We start from the raw sequence: 22,119 nt of genomic DNA, 5'->3' as shown, positions 1-22,119 counted from the left end.
GGGATCGCAGCCCTTCTTACTGGGGGATCACTGGAGCAGTGAGTAAAGTTTTATTTATTTTACAAGAAAACCCCTTTTAATACTCTAGATTTTTTAATAGAAGTAATTTACAAATCTGTTTAACTTTCTGGAGCCAGTTGCTATATATAGATAGATAGATAGATAGATGTAGAAAAAGCGCAGCACTCCTCAAATACGTGAAAAAAATAGTGGTTTATTGGCTCACATAGCAGCAACGTTTCTGTCCTACCATAGGACCATTTTCAAGCTCTTTTAAGCCAGTTATTTGCTACAGCATCACATGCACAATGCCATCACAGCACTTCCAGCAGGGCACTCCGGAGCTGAATTTGTGCGACTTATTTGACTAAAATGACATTTTTAGTTTTTCAGTTTTTGCAGTGGTTGCTTTATGAAGTGCGTGTTTTCTATAAAAAAAAAAAAAAAAAAAAAAAGTTGCAAGTTTGTCGCAATGCCCTCAACTACACTACAAAGATACACCAGCGCAGACCTGGCTCACAAAACGGGCTCTGGACAGCATTAAAAAAAATAAGTCCCTACAGGTAAAAAGACTTATAAAAGTCCCAGAGGAGGAACCATACAAAGTGGTGTACAGTAATGTAAGTTAAAAAAAAGAAAATGTGCACGAGCACCGTATTTATCACATGCCATGCAACTAGTTAATAATTTTGGCGCACGTACACATTACCACCACATAAATTAAAGGTGTAGAAAAATCGTTCACCTTCACCACCCTTGATAAATGTCCTCCTAGGACTTTCCCAGTCCTTCAGTGGTTGCTTAAAGGTGTACTCTGCTGAAAACATCTTATCCTCTATCCAATGTATAGAGGATAAGATGTTAGATCATGTGGGTCCTGCCGCTGGGAACCCCTGCGATGTCCGGGCCGGCAGCATTCATGTCTATGGGAGGGAGTGAGACAGCTAGTACGTACCAGTCACGCCTTCGTCCATAGACGTGAATGGAGGGGGTGTGGCGGCTGTCATCGGGCACGCGGAGCGGAGTTTGCTCCGTGCACCAAATGACACGGGTTCTGCAGCGGGACCCCCGCGATCTAACATCTTATCCCTTATTCTTTGGATAGGTGATAAGATGTTTTCAGCAGAGTACCCCTTTAAGGTCCCTAAGGAGGTAGATTTAGTTGACTTCATACAGGGAGATGTAGGAGTTTGTATTATTAAAGGGACTCAGCAAATTTTCATGATATGAGCTGCAGACGTTGTATGGATGAGGGCAAGAAAATAAAACTGATGGGCTTCTGTGTACTTTACTAACAAATTTTCCACTTGTTCAAGTGCCTAGGAGGGGGCTGAGCTGCTGAAGTGCCGCAGTAACATTTGCCTTCTTTGCAACATCTGGAGGGCCACAGTTTGAGACCACTGATGTAAAGGGTTTGGCTTCCAGTACCAAGACCTTAACATTGATCATGCAGGAGACGGGATTGCAAGGAGACATATGATGCTGCAGCAGTTCAGCCCCCGCCTACTGGACACTTACATCTGGGTGAAAAACTTTATTTTAGAAGTCCTCAGAAGTCCATTAGTTGCAACACTGGTATGTTAAATTTGCCCTATCGACTATACCAGCCTTTGGCTGTCCGGGAATGTTGGGAGTTGTAGTTTAGCAACAGCTTGAGGCATACTGGTTGGGAAACACTGATCCAAACAATGAGGCCTGTAGCTTAAAGGGGTACTCTGGTGAAAACTAATTTTTTTTTTTTTTTATGAACTGGTGCCAGAAAGATAAACAGATTTGTAAATGACTTCTATTAAAAATGTTCAATCCTTTCAGTACTTTTTAGCAGCTGTATGTTAAAGAGGAAATTCTTTACTTTTTGAATTTCTTTGCTCTCTGCTGACACCTGATGCCCGTATCAGGAACCGTCCAGAGCAGGAGAAAATGCCCATAGCAAACCTATGCTGCTCTGGACAGTTCCTGACAGGCACAGAGGTGTCAGCAGAGAGCACTGTGGACAAGACAAAAAAGAAATTCAAAAATTTCCTCAGTAGCATACAGCTGCTAAAAAGTACAGGAAGGGTAAAGATTTTTTAATAGAAGTCATTTACAAATCTGTTTAACTTTCTGGCACCAGTTGACTTATAAAGACCTAAAAAAAAAAAAAAAAAAAAAAAAAAAATAATAATATTTTCACCGGAGTACCCCTTTAAACCCCCCAATGAAAGATCAACCCAAAAGTTGACAAAGTTTTCAATAGATTGGGTTTATCCCCTTAAAGGGGTATTCTAGGGAACTCAACTTATCCCCTAACCACAAGGCAGGGAGATAAGTGTCTGATTATGGGGGTTGGACTGCTGGGACCCCCTGCAATCTCTTGAACAGGGCCCGGCTACTCCCCAGTCCCTGGAATGCTTCAGCCTCCACCTTCTGAGACAGGCAAGAGTGATGGGCAACTTAGTCAATTATGGGCTGAGACGGGGTTCTGTATCAGCTGGTGATAAGCTGAGCGGGCCATCACACCTGATCGTCTCTGAGGGTGGGGGCCAGGTCGCTCAGGAGTTTGATAAGTTCAGCTGGCCACGTACAGGAGATTTCAGGTGGCCCCCCACTATTAAACACTTATCTTCCTGTCCTGAGGATAAGAGATACGTTGTGTTTACAGCAATACCCCTTAAAGGGGTTCTCCACTGGAAAACTTTATTTTTTTATCAACTGGTGCCCGAAAGTTAGACAGATTTGTAAATTACGTCTATATAAAAAATCTTAATCCTTCCAGTACTTATCAGCTGCTGTATGCTCCACAGGAAGTTCTTTTCTTTTAGAATCTTTTCTGTCTGACCACAGTGCTCTCTGCTGACACCTCAGTCCATGTCAGGAACTGTCTGGAGCAGGATAGGTTTGATATGGGGATTTGCACCTACTCTGGACAGTTTCTAAAATGGACAGAGGTGTCAGCAGAGAGCACTGTGGTCAGACAGATAGGAAATTCAAAACGAAGAGAACTTCCTCTGCAACATACAGCAGCTGATAAGTACTGGAAGGATTAAGATATTTAAATAGAAGTCAAATTTATTTGTATTTTGGTTTGAATTGCAATACGTTTTTGGTGACTATAATCCATTTTTTGATAGTATAGTCTGGTTTGGACGCTATGTAGATGACGTCATTGTCATCTGGCGTTCTTCTGAATCAGAAGCTAAACAATTTGTGGATTATTTGAATAATAACTGTCACAATCTCTTTTTCACCTATTCTTGGCATCATACAGACACCCCTTTTTTAGATATTCGACTTACTATCAATAACAATAGCATCTACACTTCTACTTATAGAAAACCAACTGCTGGGAACACAATACTACGGGCAGAATCTTGTCATCCCAAACACACAGTTCTAGCAGTACCGGTTGGTGAATTCACCAGAGCCAAAAGAAATTGTTCTACCACACAAGTGTTCCTAGCCGAAAGTAATAACATTTGCATCAGATTAAGTAATCGTGGCTTTCCTACCTGGGCACTAGACAGAGCTAAAAAAAAAAGAGTGGAATCCAAGTCCCGTTCGGACTTGCTTGACCACAAAGTGGGAGTGAGGAAGTCTGACCGTGATTTTCCACCTAAAATCTCTTTTGTTACCACTTACAGTGTAGAATATCTGAAGATTAAACAAATCATATCTAAACATCTACCTGTTTTACTACAAGATCCATCTCTTGGCAAATTCCTTCAGTATGGTTGTAATTTTTCTACCCGGCGAGCACCGAGTTTGGGGAACTAGTTATCCCCTAGTGTTCTGCCTTTACGTAAAGGTCCCAATTCACATGATAGGTGGTTGTCTATGTGCGGTTTTTTCAAGTGCGGCTTGGCCCGCTGTGTCACATGCAAATATGCTGTTAAATTCAACGAAGTCACTGGCAAAGATGGCAAAAAGTTTAAAATTAAACAGTTTATCAATTGCCGGACCACATTTGGAGTTTATCAGATCTATTAAAAAAATAGTTCAAGAACATTTGGGAGGGGCTAGGTCCACAATGAATATGAACAGATCTGCAGTATCCAAACATTTTAAAGAGATCCATTCTGGTGACGTGAGCAATTTCCGTTTTCAGGGCATAGAAACTGTCAGTGTACCTGGTAGAGGAGGGGATCGGGAAAAATCCTTTGTTCAAGAGAAGTATACTGGATTTACCTTTTGCATACATCCTTCCCGCAAGGGTTAAATCTTAAAACCGATCTTATCCTCCACTATTAACATCTACTGACTGTATTCAGTTTTGTTTTTGGGTACCTACTCACACCTCTACCTATTTAATTCATTTATGTCCTCCTGCATTTTTTCTTGTATTCAGTTTTCTTCTTTGTTTAGATCATTGGTCCTCAAACTACGGCCCGCGGGCCACATGCGGCCTGCGGAGCGCATTTACCCAGCCCGCCGGGTGTTTTTGCCTTAGGACATCCCTGTGTTCCAAAAGATGCTTTCGGAACACAAGGATGCCTCTGAAGTCCCTGCGGCCCGCGTTTACTTTAAAAACGCGGGGACCGCCGGGAGCAGCCGCACGCAGCGACGTCACTGACGTCCCATGCGTGCGCCCATGGCAACCGAGCGCGGAGCAGAAGAGAAGAAGCAAGGACGAGCGCGCTGGTAGTAGGTAAGTGTTTACCAGCGGCGCGTCCCTTCGGTGTTCTGACCACCGATCCTCCGGTCCTGGTATGGCCGGAGCGGTGGTCGGAACACTGAAATGGGGCAGTACACAGGCATACAGCCTCCAGCCATACTTTATGGCTGGAGGCTGTATGCCTGTGGGGGAACATACTGCCAACGTAATTTGGGGGACTATACTGCCAGCCTAATGTGGGGGACTATATTGCCTAATGTGGGGGGACTATATTGCACCTAATGTGGGGAACTATATTGCTCCTAATGTGGAGGAACATACTGCAAGCCTAATGTGGGGGACTATATTGCACCTAATGTTGGGGAACTATACTGCCAGCCTAATGTGGGGGACTATATTGCACCTAATGTGGGGGAACATATTGCCAACGTAATGTGGGGGACTATATTGCACCAATGTGGGGGAACATACTGCAAGCCTAATGTGGGGGACTATATTGTACCTAATGTGGGGGAACTATACTGCCAGCCTAATGTGGGGGACTATATTGCACCTAATGTGGGGGACTATACTGCCAGCCTAATGTGGGGGACTATATTGCACCTAATGTGGGGGACTATACTGCCAGCCTAATGTGGGGGACTATATTGCACCTAATGTGGGGGAATTATACTGCCAGCCTAATGTGGGGCACTATATTGCACCTAATGTAAGGGGACATACTGCACCTAATGTGGGGGGGAACTACAACCTAATGTGGGGGAATTGTACTGCACCTAATGTGGGGGAACTGTACTGCCAACCCTAATGTGGGGGAACTACAGCCTAATGTGGGGGGATCTATACTGCCAACCTAATGTGGGGGGAACTGTGCTGTGTACTTAAAGTGGTAGTCCACTAATAAGATATATAAGTGTTCATAGGAATTTATTCATGTTTTGTTATCTATAGTCCGGCCCTCCAACGGTCTGAGGGATCGTGAACTGGCCCCCCGTTTAAAAAGTTTGAGGACCCCTGGTTAAGATTCATTACATTTTGTAATTTAATGCATTGTAAGTGGATCATGGGATATGGGTCCCTTCAGGAGGTTTCTTGGGGGTTAACTGGTGTATATTTTGGTTGGAGGTTTGGAAGTTTTACTCCTCCTCCACCATCAGCAGTCCCTATTACCTACACCTGTCTGGATCCCACATATTTCATCCCACACCACCAGTTCATTGCATTTGATAAAGGTCGCAAGATCAGAAATGTCGTCATGCATGTTTCAGCGTTCCTGTTTTTATGGACTGCCGTTTGAGTGCTTTTACTGATGTCTGATCGTGAAATAAAGTGAAGTTCTTTTACCGCTGGCTACTTGCTGTTTTCTAATTTACAAATCTGTTTAACTTTCTGGAACCAGTTGATTTAAAAAAAAAAAATGTTTTCCAGCGAAGTAGCCCCTTTAAATGCTTGAGTTGGAACATAATGAAATAGCCAGAGGTTGGGTCAGGTTAGGTCAGTTAAGAGTCTCAGAATTACATAAAGTAGAGCTGTGGGGTTATGTCATGTGTCATGTGACTCGCTTGGATTTAGGCAAGATGATAAAAGAAAGATTTCTGTGAAACAGAAAGACCATCTGAATGGACTAAGTGTTTTCCCATATTGGTCCTGCTAGTTTCCATGTTGTCTCAATCCAGTAATTTTATATAGGAGGTCCATACCTACAAGCTCTGTGCCACAGGAACACACCCTTAGGTCCAGATATGGTAATTAATAATGTCACAAATTGTCTGCATAGGAGGACAATCTGTAATATTAATCCTCTAGCAGTATCTAAAGGTCAGCTATTGAATACATTTTGGCATATCAGAGGTTGTGATCAAGGGGGTCCAGGGTACCCATCACTAGAACAAAGGGACAGAAGTGCTCGGCTAGAAGTTGTTCCCCTTTGTTTCTGATCAGATGTGCTCAGGAGAGTGTGCGGTGTACTGATCAATAGACAATCTATAGACTCCATACACCTCTCACTCTGAGCAAAAAACAAAGGAACATGTCTTTCAGTTAAAAAGATTCTGCCCCTTTGTTTTCGCATTTGGAGGCTCTCAGCAACTGGACATTTACTGATCAAAACTTCTACAGGTTAAACTCGAAAAATTAGAATATCGTGCAAAAGTCCACTGTATTTCATTAATGCAACTTAGAGGGGTACTCCACTGGCCAGAGTTCAGAACTAAATGTTCCAAACACGGTTTACGCGCTGCGGGGGTCAGCCACGCCGCTCGTGACATTACGCCCCCTCCCATAGACTTTCATTAAGGGGGCGTGACCGTGACATCACGAGGGGCGGGGCCGACCCCCGCAGCGTGAAAACAGTGTTCGGAACACTTAGTTTTGAATGCTGGCCAGTGGAGTACCCCTTTTAAAAGCAAAGGAGCATGAAGTGCTTCAAGATCTCCTTGTAGACGGATGCGTTGACCCTGGACTTAAAGGGGTACTCTGCTGGAAAACATTTTTTTTTTTTTTTAAATCAACTGGTGCCAGAAAGTTAAACAGATTTGTAAGTTATTTCTATTTAAAATTATTAATCCTTCCAGTACTTATCAGCTGCTGTACTATCTTGCTTTGCATGTAATGAGTCTCTCTCATATATTAGTTTTACCTTTTTAAGTTGCATTACTGAAATAAATGAACTTTGCACGATATTCAAATTTTTCGAGTTTCACCTGTATATGACACGACAAAAGTTTTTTATAATGATAAGAACCCTTGTTGAAGAAATCCTGCATCTTGTTCTTAAAGGGGTACTTCAAATCTAAATCTAAATCAACTGGTGCCCGAAAGTTAAACAGATTTGTAAATTACTTCTATTTAAAAATCGTAATCCTTCTAGTACTTATCAGCTGTTATATGCTTCACAGGAAGTTCTTTTCTTTTTAAATTTTCTCTCTGTCTGACCACAGTGCTCTCTGCTGACACCTCTGTCCATGTCAGGAACTGTCCAGAGTAGACGCAAATCCCCATAGCAAACCTATCCTACTCTGGACAGTTCCTAAAATGGACAGAGGTGTCAGCAGAGAGCACTGTTGTCAGACAGAAAGGAAATTCAAAAAGAAAAGATCTTCTTCCTGTGGAGTATACAGCAGCTGATAAGTACTGGAAGGATTAAGATTTTTAAATAGAAGTAATTTACAAATCTGTTTAACTTTCTGGCACAAATGTATTTAGATTTTTTTTTTTCCCAGTGGAGTACCCCTTTAAAGGGGTACTCTGCTGCCCTGCTTTGGAAGCTCTGCTCCCCAGCGTCCGGAAGTTTATTGTTCCGAACGCTGTGTGTGGGCTTCCGTGTTCAGGGCCGCCCCACGTGACGTCACGCCCGCCCCCCTCAAAGAAAGTCTATGGGAAGGGGGCGCGACGGCAGTCGCGCCCCCTTCCCATAGACTTTCGTTGAGGGGGGCGGGCGTGACGTCACGTGGGGCGGCCCTGAACACGGAAGGCCACATGAAGCATTCGAAACAATAAACTTCCGGACGCTGTGGAGTGGAGCTTCCAAAGCAGGGCAGCAGAGTACCCCTTTAAGAACATTAGCATCTTCTGGACATTTGCTCACTGCTAATGCAAATTATGACTCCAACCATGGCAAAGTGTTCTGGCTTCCAGAGCCCACGCAGCAGCACATGGCGTCCTTTACCTTTTGAGCCCGGTAAGCATGTGCTATGTGTCTCCTCATGCGACAATAGGATTTGCATGCAGAACATTTTAGCATTGGGGATAAACCAGATGGATTCAGAGTCACTGCAATAGGTGCTGGTAACATCTTCACCCAAGACAGGATTTCCTGTCTACTGAATCTAGGCTGAATTTACTCTGGATCCTTAGTAGCCTATTCCCAGGAGATAGCCTAGTATAAAAATACATAATACCAAGGGGACTAGTGACAGAGGCTGATAAAGTATTTGCAGACCAGTACTATGTTGGGCCCATTTAGCCTGTTAAAGGGGTTATCCAGGTAAAAAAAACTTTTTTTTTTGTATATATCAACTGGCTCCATAAAGTTAAACAGATTTGTAAATTACTTCTATTAAAAAATCTTAATCCTTTCAGTACTTATGAGCTTCTGAAGTTAAGGTTGTTCTTTTCTGTCTAAGTGTTCTTCTCTGATCACACCTGTCTCGGGAACCGCCCAGTTTAGAAGCAAATCCCCGTAGCAAACCTGGACGGTTCCAGAGACACGTGTTATCAGAGAGGACTTAGACAGAAAAGAACAACCTTAACTTCAGAAGCTCATAAGTACTGAAAGGATTAAGATTTTTTAATAGAAGTAATTTACAAATCTGTTTTAATTTTCTGGAGCCAGTTGATATATCAAAAAAAAAGTTTTTTTTCCTGGATAACCCCTTTAAGGTTTTTTATGCTGTGCTTTGTGTGGATAAAACATGCATGTGATGGAAATAATATATATATATATTTTTTTTTTTTCTAGATTTGCTGCTTAAAGACATGAAGGAAATTCTCCTCTAATCTAAGTGTAACATACTACTGCTGTACAAGATGGGGAATAGACTGCCTTCTTCCTCAGCCGTTGTTCGGTTTTGCCAGAAACTGAACAGGGTGAAGACTTTGGAGGATGACTTGATGGAGACATCATTTAAAAGATGCCTTTCGACCCTTGACCTGACCCTTTTGGGTGTGGGAGGAATGGTGGGCTCCGGTCTCTATGTACTGACTGGCACAGTGGCCAAGGAGATAGCAGGTCCAGCTGTGGTCATATCATTCCTCATAGCCGGTATTGCCTCTCTTCTTGCAGCTCTCTGTTATGCTGAGTTTGGAGCAAGAGTGCCAAAGACGGGATCCGCATATATGTTTACGTATGTTTCAGTCGGTGAACTATGGGCCTTTCTGATTGGCTGGAATGTCATCCTGGAATATATGATTGGCGGTGCAGCAGTTGCAAGAGCGTGGAGCGGGTATTTGGACTCCATATTTGATCACAAGATCAAAAACTTTACTGTAAACCACGTTGGTAGTTGGAACGTTCCGTTTTTGGCCCACTACCCTGATTTCCTAGCCGCTGGAATCTTGTTGTTTGCCACGGCTTTTATTACTTTTGGGGTCAGAGTATCCTCCTGGCTTAACCACGTTTTTGCTGCCATCAGTATGGCAATAATAATTTTTATCCTTATATTTGGGTTTATCCTTGCAGACCCCAAAAACTGGTCTGCTGAACATGGTGGTTTTGCTCCATTTGGCTTCTCTGGTATCATGTCTGGTACTGCCACCTGTTTTTATGCTTTTGTAGGCTTTGATGTTATTGCAGCATCAAGTGAAGAAGCAAGGAATCCTCAAAAAGCGGTTCCTATAGCAACAGCTGTGTCATTAGGTCTTGCAACAGGGGCCTATGTCCTTGTGTCTGTTGTATTGACTCTAATGGTGCCTTGGAATACATTAGTACCAGACTCTGCGCTTTCTGATGCATTTTACAGGCGAGGTTATTCATGGGCAGGATTCATTGTAGCTGCTGGCTCCATTTGTGGTAAGTCACATTTCTATTTATTTCAATATTCTTTTATTGCTAGCATAGCTGTATGTTTCCTATGATAGCCTACAGCCTTTATAATATCTAAATTGTATTCTTTGCTTTCTGAATGAACCAAATTAACCAAGAAGCTTCTAGCTGGTAATACATAAGCAATAATTGGGGGGTTAGCATTAGCCATTTTACGGACTAACAGTAATGGCTTATACTACTAAGCCAAAATAAAGCATGGAAAAAACCCATACATACACATACCAGGTTTAAAAATAAAATAAATAAAATAAAATAAAAAAGTTTATTGAAATAAACTGTCACCAAGTTCCTTTATTAACCCTTTTATTAAAGGGGTACTCCAGTGAAAAAAAAATTATTTTTAAATCAACTGGTGGCAGAAAGTTAAACATATTTGTAAATTACTTCTATTAAAAAATCTTAATCCTTCCTGTACTTATTAGCTGCTGAATGCTACAGAGGAAATTTCTTTCTTTTTGGAACACTGATGACATCACGAGCACAGTGCTCTCTTCTGACATCTCTGTCCATTTTAGCAACCGTGCATAGCAGATGCACTGATGCCTTGCAGTGCTGGGGACTTGGGTTCAAATCCCACTAAGGACAACAATAAATAAAGTGTTATTATTATTATTATAATAACGTCAGCAGAGAGAACTGTGCTCGTGATGTCATCAGAGAGCATTCCAAAAACAAAAGAATTTCCTCTGTAGTATTCAGCAGCTAATAAGTACAGGATTAAGATTTTTTAATAGAAGTAATTTACAAATATGTTTAACTTTCTGCAACCAGTTGATTTAAAAGAAAAAAGGTTTTCACCGGAGTACCCCTTTAAGTTGAAAAAAGCGAAAAATATCTCTTTCTCTTGATCCGAAGTAGTCGTGTCTACTAAAAATATATATTAAAATAAAAACCCTATTTTACTCTCCTCTCCAGCATTGCTACCTGCCACAGAGTTTCCTGGCTAGTATGCAGTATTTTTTGCACAGTTCCGTCCAAATACGGGTGATGTTCGCTCAACACTGCTTTTAAACATTATTTTTGCTTTTCCTCAGTTTTATCGAATAAACCAAGGCAGAAATAACATAGCACCCAACACACAATTTCCACCGCAGAATCACTTTGTAATTTTGAATACAATTGTTTGCCTGGAATACTCCTTTAAAAGAAAAATAAATAGATAAAACATGAACTCCTGCACCTGCAGTTTATCCCCTGTCAGTGTCATTCCAATGGTGCCAGCTCCCTTTTTTTTTGGGCACATAAGAAATGCCAGGGCAGCCAATCCATGACCTTAGTGGTGCCCACCTCTGCCTGTGATTGGCTGATCAGGCAATTCCCATATGCTGAAAAGAGAGTAAGGCTAGAGAACAGTACTGGCAGGGGATTGGCAGCAGGTGAGAATTTTTTGTCTTTTTAAATAGAAAAATAATTTTCCAGAAAACTCTTAACATCACGGCCTCTGTGTGATCCTAGAAGTGCAAAATATTACCTTGGTAACTAAGGGTGGGTTCACGTTATGTTTGGAGCTTACGGGAGCTTACGGCTGGGGGAAGGGAAAACCAGGCGCTCCCGTATCTCATTCATTTCAATGAGCCGACCAGAGTCACATAGTGACTCCGATTGACTCATTTCTGCCCCATAGCCCGTTTTCTGACCGGACCTAAAACCGCGGCATACCACGGAGATACAGGAGAGCCGGATCTGGTTCTCTTAAGCTCAAAAGGTAACGTGAACCCACCCTAATACTGGTCTAGACATCGACTTGTTTATGGAACTTATTGTTTTCCATCACTTTGACAAAAGGAAGGATTATTTTCATTCCTCCTGTTGTAGACTGAGCACTGAAAAGTGATTTCCAGATTGCCAGTAATCTTTGTATCCAGCTCATCAATGACACCATGTGTGGCCAGTTCAAGGGACATCCATATTATTTTACCAGCAGGGGTCAACACCCGGCACCCCGGCCAGTCATCTGTTTGAAGAGGCCGCAGAACCTATACAAGTACCGCAGACTCTTCGTTGTTTACTACTTCTCATTCCTGTAATCCTTATATTTTTTGTTGCCACATTATAACAACCTGCAGCATTGTCCCGCTTGCCGAAACAGGACAGTGCTGTGGTGCTTTGCATTATCAATCTAATATTGATGGTTTCAGATTTTAAAAGCGTGGATGACTACTTAAATTTTTTCCTATGATGCTAGTCATGTGGTCAGACTCAGTTCAAGTGGTGCTGCAACTAATCCTGGTGAGTGGTGCTGCAACTAATCCTGATGGGCTTGATTAAAGGGGTATTCCGGCTTTATACATCTTATCCCCTATCCCAGGGATAGGGGATTAGATGTATGATCGCAGGGGTCCCCCCGCTGGGGATCCCCGCGATCTCGGTGCGGCCACTGGCATTCTGTGCCGGGCGCTGCTTCCGAGACGGGGATGTGACGTCACGGTCATGCCCCCTCTTCACGCCACTCCCCCTCGCATAGACATGAATGGAGGAGGCGTCACCCTGACGTCATGTCCCCGTCTCAGAAGCAGCGTCTGACACAGAATGCCGGGGGGCTGCACCGAGATTGCTGTGGTCCCCAGCGGCGGGACCCCTGCAATCATACATCTTATCCCCTATCCTTTTGGATATGGGATAAGATGTATAAAGCCGGAATACCCCTTTACATTTTTTTAATTAGAGGAGGTCCAAATGCCTAGATTTAGAACATTAAAGGAGTACTCTAGTGAAAAATGTTTTATTTTAATCAACTGGTGCCAGAAAGTTAATCTGTATATTACAGCGAAAGTTTTTTTTGTTTTTGGATTTCTTTCCCCCCCCCACAGTGCTCTCTGCTGACACCTCTGTCTGTATCAGTTCCTGTTATAGAGAGACGTGTCAGCAGAGAGCACCGTGGACAGAAAAAAAAAAAGAAATCCAAAAAAAAAAAGAACTTTCTCTGTAGTATACAGCAGCTTATAAGTACTAGCAGGATAAAGATTTTTTTAATAGAAGTAATTTTCAAATCTGTTTAACTTTCTGGCACCAGTTGATTAAAAAAAAATTTTTTTCCACCGGAGTACCCCTTTAACACTTGGCTTTTTTTAATATCGACTGCTCTGTCTGTATATAAAATGTATTATTATCTTTTGCTATAGTGAGTGCGTAAATAATAAATATAATTTTTGTTTTCTATTAAAGCGATGAATACGGTGCTGCTCAGTAACCTCTTCTCCCTCCCAAGAATTGTATATGCAATGGCTGAAGATGGGTTGTTCTTTCAGGTTTTTGCTAAAGTAAACCCAACCACCAAAGTCCCCGTCATTGGGATTGTGGTATTCGGTATTTTGATGGCCCTCCTAGCCCTTACATTTGACTTGGAAGCACTAGTGCAGTTTTTATCTATTGGCACTCTGTTGGCCTACACATTTGTTGCAGCCAGTATCATAGTTTTAAGATTTCAACAGGAAAAGCCAGAACCTCCAAATGAAGCTGAACAAGAGCAAAGTCCCCAGCACCGTGACCCGGGTATCGGTACAGAAAGGATTGCTGGGGAGGAGATGAAGGAATACGAGTCTTTCTCAGATAAGCTTCAACTAGTGGAAACACTGAAAAAAGGCAAAGAGCGAAGAGAAACTGGACACCTGAAGGCGGCCTTTGAGCCATACCTAAAGTTCCTGAGTGACTGTTATCCGGGGGAAGTGGTCACCATTGCAGTAGTGACCATGATGTTCTCCGCTATTTGCCTGTGCTCGGTGTTGGTGTTTGGAAATAATGGGCTCCATCTACCCACATGGAGTTTTTATTTACTTCTGGTGATTTTTTTGACTGGGTTCTTAGTCAGTTTATTTTTAATTTGGGTTCATGAGCAACAGAAGAAAAGCGTGACATTCCAGGTACCTATATATTTCAGTCCTTGTTGTGCTATTTGTAGCTGCCAAGACAGTCTCTCTATCTCAAACCCCGAATAATCCTAAAGTCAATTGATACACCCCCCCCCCCCGTTTCACTACGCTTTGTTTCAGAAACAGTGCCACTTGGTCCATGGATTGGGTCTGTTATTGCAGCTCCAATTAATTATCTTAAGTGTGGATGAGCTGCAATTACAGACACTGTCCATGCCCATGAGTGGCGCTGTTTCTAGCAAGAAGCAGACCTTTTTTTTTTTTTTTTTTTAAATCTTGGAAAACACCTTTAAAGGCATATGGAACAAACTGTTTCGAATGCTGGAGCCGGGAGCTTGTAATGTCATAGCTCCCTCAATGCAAGTCTATGGGAGGGGGCGTGACGGATGTCACACCCCCTCCCATTGACTTGCATTGAGGGGGCGGGGTGTGACACCATGAGGGGGCGGGGCTATGACATCACGAGCTCCCGGCTCCAGCGATCGGAACAGTTTGTTCCAAACTCTGGCAGCTGAGTACCCCTTTAAGGTTCTAAAGATTCTTATCTTACTTACTCTTACTCTTATCCTGAGACAAATTATTGTAAGAAGCTGTTAAAAAATAACTTCTTATAAAATATAAAATCTGAGTTTTTTTTCTAAGGCTGCTCTCACGCAATAAAAATACCTCCGTTATAAATGCCCGTTATAAAAACCCTGGAAATCGGCCTTTAAATGGCCGTTAGAAAGTCCCATTATAGTCTATGGGATTTTTCCAATAGCCGTTTTAACCCGCTATCGCCCGTTATTAATAACTGCCGTTATTTTGTGACGGGCGATAGTAACGGGAGAAATAGTGCATGCACAAAATCACAAAATAACGGCCGTTATTAATAACGGGCGATAACAGGTTAAAACTATTGGAAAAATCCCATGGACTATAATGGGATTTTCTAACGGCCGATTTCCAGGGTTTTTATAACGGAGGTATTTTTATAGTGTGAAAGCAGCCTAATAGTATATACCGTATATACTCGAGTTTAAGCAGAGTTTTTCAGCACGATTTTTTTGTCAATCCCTTCATCAGTGGTCTTCAACTTGAGGACCTCCAGATGTTGAAAAACTACAACTCCCAACATACCCGGACATGCTGGGTGTTGTAGTTTTGGGCATGCTGGGTGTTGTAGCTGCCGATGGCTGTCCGGGCATGCTGGGAGTTGTAGTTTTGCAACATCTGGAGGTCCGCAGGTTGAAGACCACTGATGAAGGGATTGACAGGCGGTGATGATGAAGGGGGGATGATGACAGGGGTCTGAATGATTACATGGGGGAATGATGTATTTCCCACCCTAGGCTAATAGTCGAGTCAATAACTTTTCCTGGGTTTTTGGGGTGAAATTAGGGGCCTCGGCTTATATTCGGTTCGGCTTATACTCGAGTATATACGGTAGTCCCCAAACAAGTTTCTTGTTATTTTCCTTATGATAATTATTCCAGTTGAGCAATAAGGATGGGTTCACACTCTGCGTTTGTGGTTATGCTAAACGTACACATTTTGGAAAGGATTAAAATGTATGTGCTAAACAGATGCTAAAAATGGATTCTGCTGTAAGTTTTAAAACTTTGAATTGAATTTCATTCTAAAATGTATACTTTTTCCAGGTACACAATAGTGCAGGCTAATGTGCTGTACTGTGGAAATCAGTAAAGCATGGACAAATGGAAATAATCCGTCACGGTTACACTATAAAAGTCGATGTTTATGTGTACGTTTCAAAGATAAAAATGTGTACGTTGAAGGTTAACCCAAAACAGTGTGAATTTAGGCTAATTGAAGGCTGGGCTCACACCAATTTAAATACAAACACGAACTCGATGAGGATGGGAAGGGGAAAGGAGAAAGTATGTTCATATGGGAATGTAGTGGCAACAGGAAAAACCTGTCGGACTACTGTGTAAGTAACTAATATAACTTAAATCTATAGGTTCCATTGGTGCCGCTGATCCCGTGTCTTAGTATCCTGCTGAACATTTATCTCATGCTAAAGCTCAACTACATGACATGGATACGGTTCACTGTATGGCTAGTCTTAGGTAAGCACTTTATTCTATCAAATATTAATATTAATTTAATACTTTTATGCCCACCCAGGTATATTTGTATATGTTTCTCCTTAAACAATACTATGTGGTGCTAGTTCTGTCAATAGTTACCTGAAAATGTCCTCTTTTCCACATATCTGGGAGTTGTTCTATATTTTTATCAGCATGGAAAAGTAACCTAGTTTGTAAGGTTGATAAGACATATGTGTCCATCCAGTTCAGCCTATTGTTCTGCAATGTTAATCTAGAGAAAGGTAAATAAAATTATTAATTAATTAATTCATTTGAAAAAAGGTAGAAGCCAAATTTCTTCATCTTCCTTTTCCTTCCTGACCCAGTCTGGAAATCAGAATAAATCTCTGGATCGACCTCAAAAGCCTATTAACCCCTTAAGGACCAGGCCATTTTACACCTTAGGACCGGAGCGTTTTTTGAACATCTGACCACTGTCACTTTAAACATTAATAACTCTGGAATGCTTTTACCTATCATTCTGATTCCGAGATTGTTTTTTCGTGACATATTCTACTTTATGTTATTGGTAAAATTTTGTCGATACTTGCATCGTTTCATAGTGAAAAATTTCAAAATTTGCTGAAAAAATTGAAAATTTTGCATTTTTCGAACTTTGAAGCTCTCTGCTTGTAAGGAAAATGGATATTCCAAATAAAAAAAATTTTTATTCACAAAAACAATATGTCTACTTTATGTTTGCATCATAAAATTAATGAGTTTTTACTTTTGGAAGACACCAGAGGGCTTCAAAGTTCAGCAGCAATTTTCCAATTTTTCACAAAATTTTCAAACTCACTATTTTTCAGGGACCAGTTCAGGTTTGAAGTGGATTTGAAGGGTCTTCATATTAGAAATACCCCACAAATGACCCCATTATAAAAACTGCACCCCCAAAGTATTCAAAATGACATTCAGACAGCATTTTAACCCTTTAGGTGTTTCACAGGAATAGCAGCAAAGTGAAGGAGAAAATTCACCATCTTCATTTTTTACACTCGCATGTTCTTGTAGACCCAATTTTTGAATTTTTACAAGGGGTAAAAAGAGAAAATTTATACTTATATTTGTAGCCCAATTTCTCTCGAGTAAGCACATACCTCATATGTCTATGTAAAGTGTTCGGCGGGCGCAGTAGAGGGCTCAGAAGCGAAGGAGCGACAAGGGAATTTTGGAGAGTACGTTTTTCTGAAATGGTTTTTGGGGGGCATGTTGCATTTAGGAAGCCCCTATGGTACCAGAACAGCAAAAAATCCCCACATGGCATACCATTTTGGAAACTAGACCCCTTGGGAAACGTAACAAGGGGTAAAGTGAACCTTAATACCGCACAGGTGTTTCACGACTTTTGCATATATAAAAAAAAAATAAAAATTTTTTTCACTAATATGTGTGTTTCCCCCAAAATTTCACATTTTTGCAAGGGTTAAAAGCAGAAAATACCCCCCAAAATTTGTAACCCCATCTCTTCTGAGTATGGAGGTACCCCATACGTGGACCTGAAGTGCACTACGGGCAAACTACAATGCTCACAAGAGAAGGAGTCATATTTGGCTTTTGGAGAGCAAATTTTGGTCGGGGGGCATGTCGCATTTAGGAAGCCCCTATGGTGCCACAACAGCAAAAAACCCTCACGTGGCATACCATTTTGGAAACTAGACCCCTTGAGGAACGTAACAAGGAATAAAGTGAGCCTTAATACCCCACAGGGGTTTCACGACTTTTGCATATGTAAAAAAATATATATTTTTTTTCACTAAAATGTGTGTTTCCCCCCAAATTTCACATTTTTGCAAGGGTTAATAGCAGAAAATACCCCCCAAAATTTGTAACCCCATCTCTTCTGAGTATGAAGGTACCCCATAAGTGGACCTGAAGTGCACTACGGGCGAACTACAATGCTCAGAAGAGAAGGAGTCCTATTTGGCTTTTGGAGAGCAAATTTTGCTCGGGGGGCATGTCGCATTTAGGAAGCCCCTATGGTGCCAGGACAGCAAAATAACCCCCACATGGCATACCATTTTGGAAACTAGACCCCTTGAGGAACGTAACAAGGTGTACAGTGAGCATTTACCCCCCCACTGGTGTCTGTCAGAACTTTGGAACAGTGGGCTGTACAAAATTTTTAATTTGCACAGCCCACTCTTCCAAAGATCTGTCAGACACCAGTGGGGGGTAAATTCTCACTGCACCCCTCATTATATTCCGTGAGGGGTGTAGTTTCCGAAATGGGGTCACATGTGGGGTTTTTTTTTTTTTGCGTTTGTCAAAACCGCTGTAACAATCAGCCACCCCTGTGCAAATCACCTCAAATGTACATGGTGCACTCTCCCTTCTGGGCCTTGTTGTGCGCCCCCAGAGAAGTTTGCGCCCACATATGGGGTATCTCCGTAGTCGGGAGAAATTGCATTACAAATTTTGGGGGGCGTTTTTCCCTTTTACCTCTTGTCAAAATGAAAAGTAAAGGGCAACACCAGCGTGTTAGTGTAAAAAATTTATTTTTTTACAATAACACGCTGTTGTAGACCCCAACTTCACCTTTTCATAAGGGGTTAAAGGAGAAAAATCCCCCCAAAATTTGTTAGGCAATTTCTCCCGAGTACGGCGATACCCCATATGTGACCCTAAACTGTTGCCTTGAAATACGACAGGGCTCCAAAGTGAGAGAGCGCCATGCGCATTTGAGGCCTGAATTAGGGATTGCATAGGGGTGGACATAGGGGTATTCTACGCCAGTGATTCCCAAACAGGGTGCCTCCAGCTGTTGCAAAACTCCCAGCATGCCTGGACAGTCAACGGCTGTCCAGCAATACTGGGAGTTGTTGTTTTGCAACAGCTGGAGGCTCCATTTTGGAAACAGTGGCGTACCGGACGTTTTTCATTTTTATTGGGAGGGGGGGGGGCTGTGTAGGGGTATGTGTATATGTAGTGTTTTTTACTTTTATTTTATTTTGTGGTAGTGTAGTGATTTTAGGGTACAGTCACACGGGCGGGGATTGCTGCGAGTTTGAGCTGCCGCGCAAAATTAGCTGCATCGCAAACTTGCAGCCTGATACTCACTGTAAGCCCACTGCCCATGTGAATGTACCCTGTACATTCACAAGGGGGGGACCTCCAGCTGTTACAAAACTACAACTCCCAGCATGCACAGTTTATCAGTGCATGCTGGTAGTTATAGTTTTGCAACAGCTGGAGGCACACGGTTGGGAAACACTGAGTTAGGAAACAGACAATGTTTCCCAACCAGTGTGCCTCCAGTTGTTGCAAAACCACAACTCCCAAACATTCTCAGGAATGCTGGGAGTAGTAGTTCGGCAACATCTTTAGAGCCAGATGTTGCCGAACTACAACTCCCAGCATGCTGGGAGTTGTAGTTTTGCAACATCTGGAGGACTACAGTTTGCAGACCACTAATACAGTGGTTCTCAATCTGTGCCCTTTCAGATGTTGCAAAACTACAACTCCCAGTATGCCAAAACTGTCCAGGCATGCTGGGAGTTGTAGTTCTGCAACATCTGAAGGGTCAGATGTTACAGAACTACAACTCCCAGCATGCCTGGACAGTAAGGGCATGCTGAGGATGTGTAGTTTTGCAACATCTGGAAGGGCACAGTGGTCTCCAAACTGTGGACCTCCAGATGTTGCAAAACTGCAACTCCCAGCATGCCCAGATGCCAAGGGCTGTCTGGGCATGCTGGGAGTTGTAGTTTACGGGGTCCCATTACAGCAATGCATGTCGCTTTACGGCGACGTGCATTGCTGTAAAGGGCCCGACCGCGGCTGAAGATCTACTCACCTGTCGCCGCCGCCGCCATCTTCCTCGCCGGGATCCGGGTCTTCAGGGACGAGGTAAGTACCGGGGCCGGTCCCCTGCACTCCCCCGTCCCCCGCCTCGTCCTCCGGTCTTCCTCCCGTCCTCTCCGGACTTTCAGGGGCCGGGCAGGACGGGAGGAAGTAACCGCCCCCCCTCCTGCGATTGGTCGGTTAACTAACCGACGGATCGCAGGGGATCGGAGGAGGTGGCAGGTTTGCCACCTCGCTCCGATACTTCAGCATGGTCCTGGCTGTCTGTGACAGCCGGGATCATGCGAAATTACCGGGTGGTCGGGTCCCAGAGACCCGATCAGCCTGGTATCGCCGCAGATCGCAAGGGCGATTTCCCTTGCGATTTGCGGCGATCGCCGACATGGGGGGCCTACATGGCCCCCCTCGGCGTTTGCCCTGGATGCCTGCTGAAGGATTTCAGCAGGCATCCAGTTCCGATCGCTGCCCGGCGCGCGGCAGAGACCGGAAATACAACAGGACGTTCTCTAACGTCCTTGGGCATTAAAGCCCAGGTAGTGAGGACGTTAGAGAACGTCCTATGTCCTTAACAGGTTAAAGGGGTACTCCAGTGGAATTTAAAAAAAAAAAAAAAACTGGTGCCAAAAAGTTAAACAGATTTGTAAATTACTTTTATTTAAAAATCTTATTCTTTCCAGTAATTATCAGCTGCTGTATACGCCACAGGAATTACTTTTCTGTCTGACCAGAGTGCTCTCTGCTGACACCTCTGTCCATGTCAGGAACTGTCCAGAGCAAGAGCAAATCCCCATCTCAAACCTATCCTGCTCCAGACAGTTCCTGACATGGACAGAGGTGTCAGCAGAGAGCACTGTGGACAGACAGAAAAGAAATTCAAAAAGAAAAAAACTTCTTTTGGAGTATACAGCAGCTGATAAGTACTGGAAGGATTAAGATGTTTAAATAGAAGTAATTTACAAATCTGTTTAACTTACTTGCACCAGTTGATTCCCCCCCCCCCCCATTGGAAAACCCCTTTAACTATAACTTATACTAACTACACAAGCACCCCATGATTTCATTTGCCTTGGAAGCAGTGACCTGTCGGCTATCTATGTACCTTCTGGCTACAGTGCCCAGGCTGACCTCTGTCCATTTCTGAAAACACCTATTGGGCATGTGAGCATCAGAACCGGACTGTAGAGCAATAGGAGAAGGTACCCCTGTCTGATGAATCCCATTGTCCTATCATGGTCAGGTGCGTGTGTCACTTACCTTGAAAGAGATGGCATCAGGATCCACTATGGGAAGAAAGTAAGCTGGCAGAGGAATTCTCGGATGTTCTGATAGAAATCCTGCGTCCTGCATTCATGCGGATGTTACTGTGAAGAATACCACCTACTTTAACTTTGTTGCAGACCAAGTATACCCCTTCAAAGCAGCAGTGTTCTCTAATGTCAATAGCTTCTTTCAGGAGGGTAATACACCCCATTACACTGCAAAAATTGTTCAGGGTTGGTTTAAGGATCATGCTAAAAAATTCAAGGTGTTGACTTAGCCTCCGAATTCTTCAGATCACAAACTGAACATCTGTAGGATGTGCTGGAAAACACATCTGACCCTTACAGGTCTTGATGCTCACAGGACAACCTTATAGGTCTTGTGGAATCCATGCCTCGATGCTGCCCTACACAATACTACGAAGATGGATTCAATGTTATGGCTTACCTGTGTATATTCTATATATGGATACACCTAAATAAAATGGGAATGGTTGGTGATATTAGCTTCCTATTTGTGGCACATTAGTATATGTGAGGGGGGAAACTTTTCAAGATGGGTGGTGACCATGGCGGCCATTTTGAATCCAACTTTAGTTTTTTCAATAGGAAGAGGGTCATGTGACACATCAAACTTATTGGGAATTTCACAAGAAAAACAATGATGCACTTGGTTTTAACGTACCTTTATTCTTTCATGAGTTATTTACAAGTTTCTGACCACTTATAAAATGTGTTCAATGTGCTGCCCATTGTGTTGGATTGTCAATGCAACCCTCTTCTCCCACTCTTCATACACTGATAGCAACACCGCAGGAGAAATGCTAGCACAGGCTTCCAGTATCCACAGTTTCAGGTGCTGCAGAATGGGCAAAACAAAAATTGGAACAGGACCCTGAGTTTACGCAGAAGATTTTGTTTAGTGATGAGGCAAACTTTTATGTGAATGGTGAAGTTA

General features: G+C 42.8%; 1 protein-coding gene across 1 annotated transcript in view; it reads left to right on the top strand.

Moving 5' to 3' along the window:
• Positions 1 to 22,119, top strand: part of SLC7A4 (solute carrier family 7 member 4) — a 39,769-nt gene that overhangs the window by 9,197 nt on the left and 8,453 nt on the right. The window contains exons 3-5 of the mRNA XM_056529685.1: positions 9,051 to 10,100; positions 13,302 to 13,996; positions 15,969 to 16,077. Coding sequence (XP_056385660.1) covers positions 9,119 to 10,100; positions 13,302 to 13,996; positions 15,969 to 16,077 — 1,786 coding nt within the window. The 5' untranslated portion in view covers positions 9,051 to 9,118. The remainder of the gene's footprint in view (positions 1 to 9,050; positions 10,101 to 13,301; positions 13,997 to 15,968; positions 16,078 to 22,119) is intronic.

This window comes from Hyla sarda, chromosome 1, assembly GCF_029499605.1.
Source record: "Hyla sarda isolate aHylSar1 chromosome 1, aHylSar1.hap1, whole genome shotgun sequence".
Lineage (NCBI taxonomy): Eukaryota > Metazoa > Chordata > Amphibia > Anura > Hylidae > Hyla > Hyla sarda.
The sequence above is the reverse complement of the archived record's forward strand: the minus strand, read 5'-3'. Positions and strand labels throughout refer to the sequence as shown.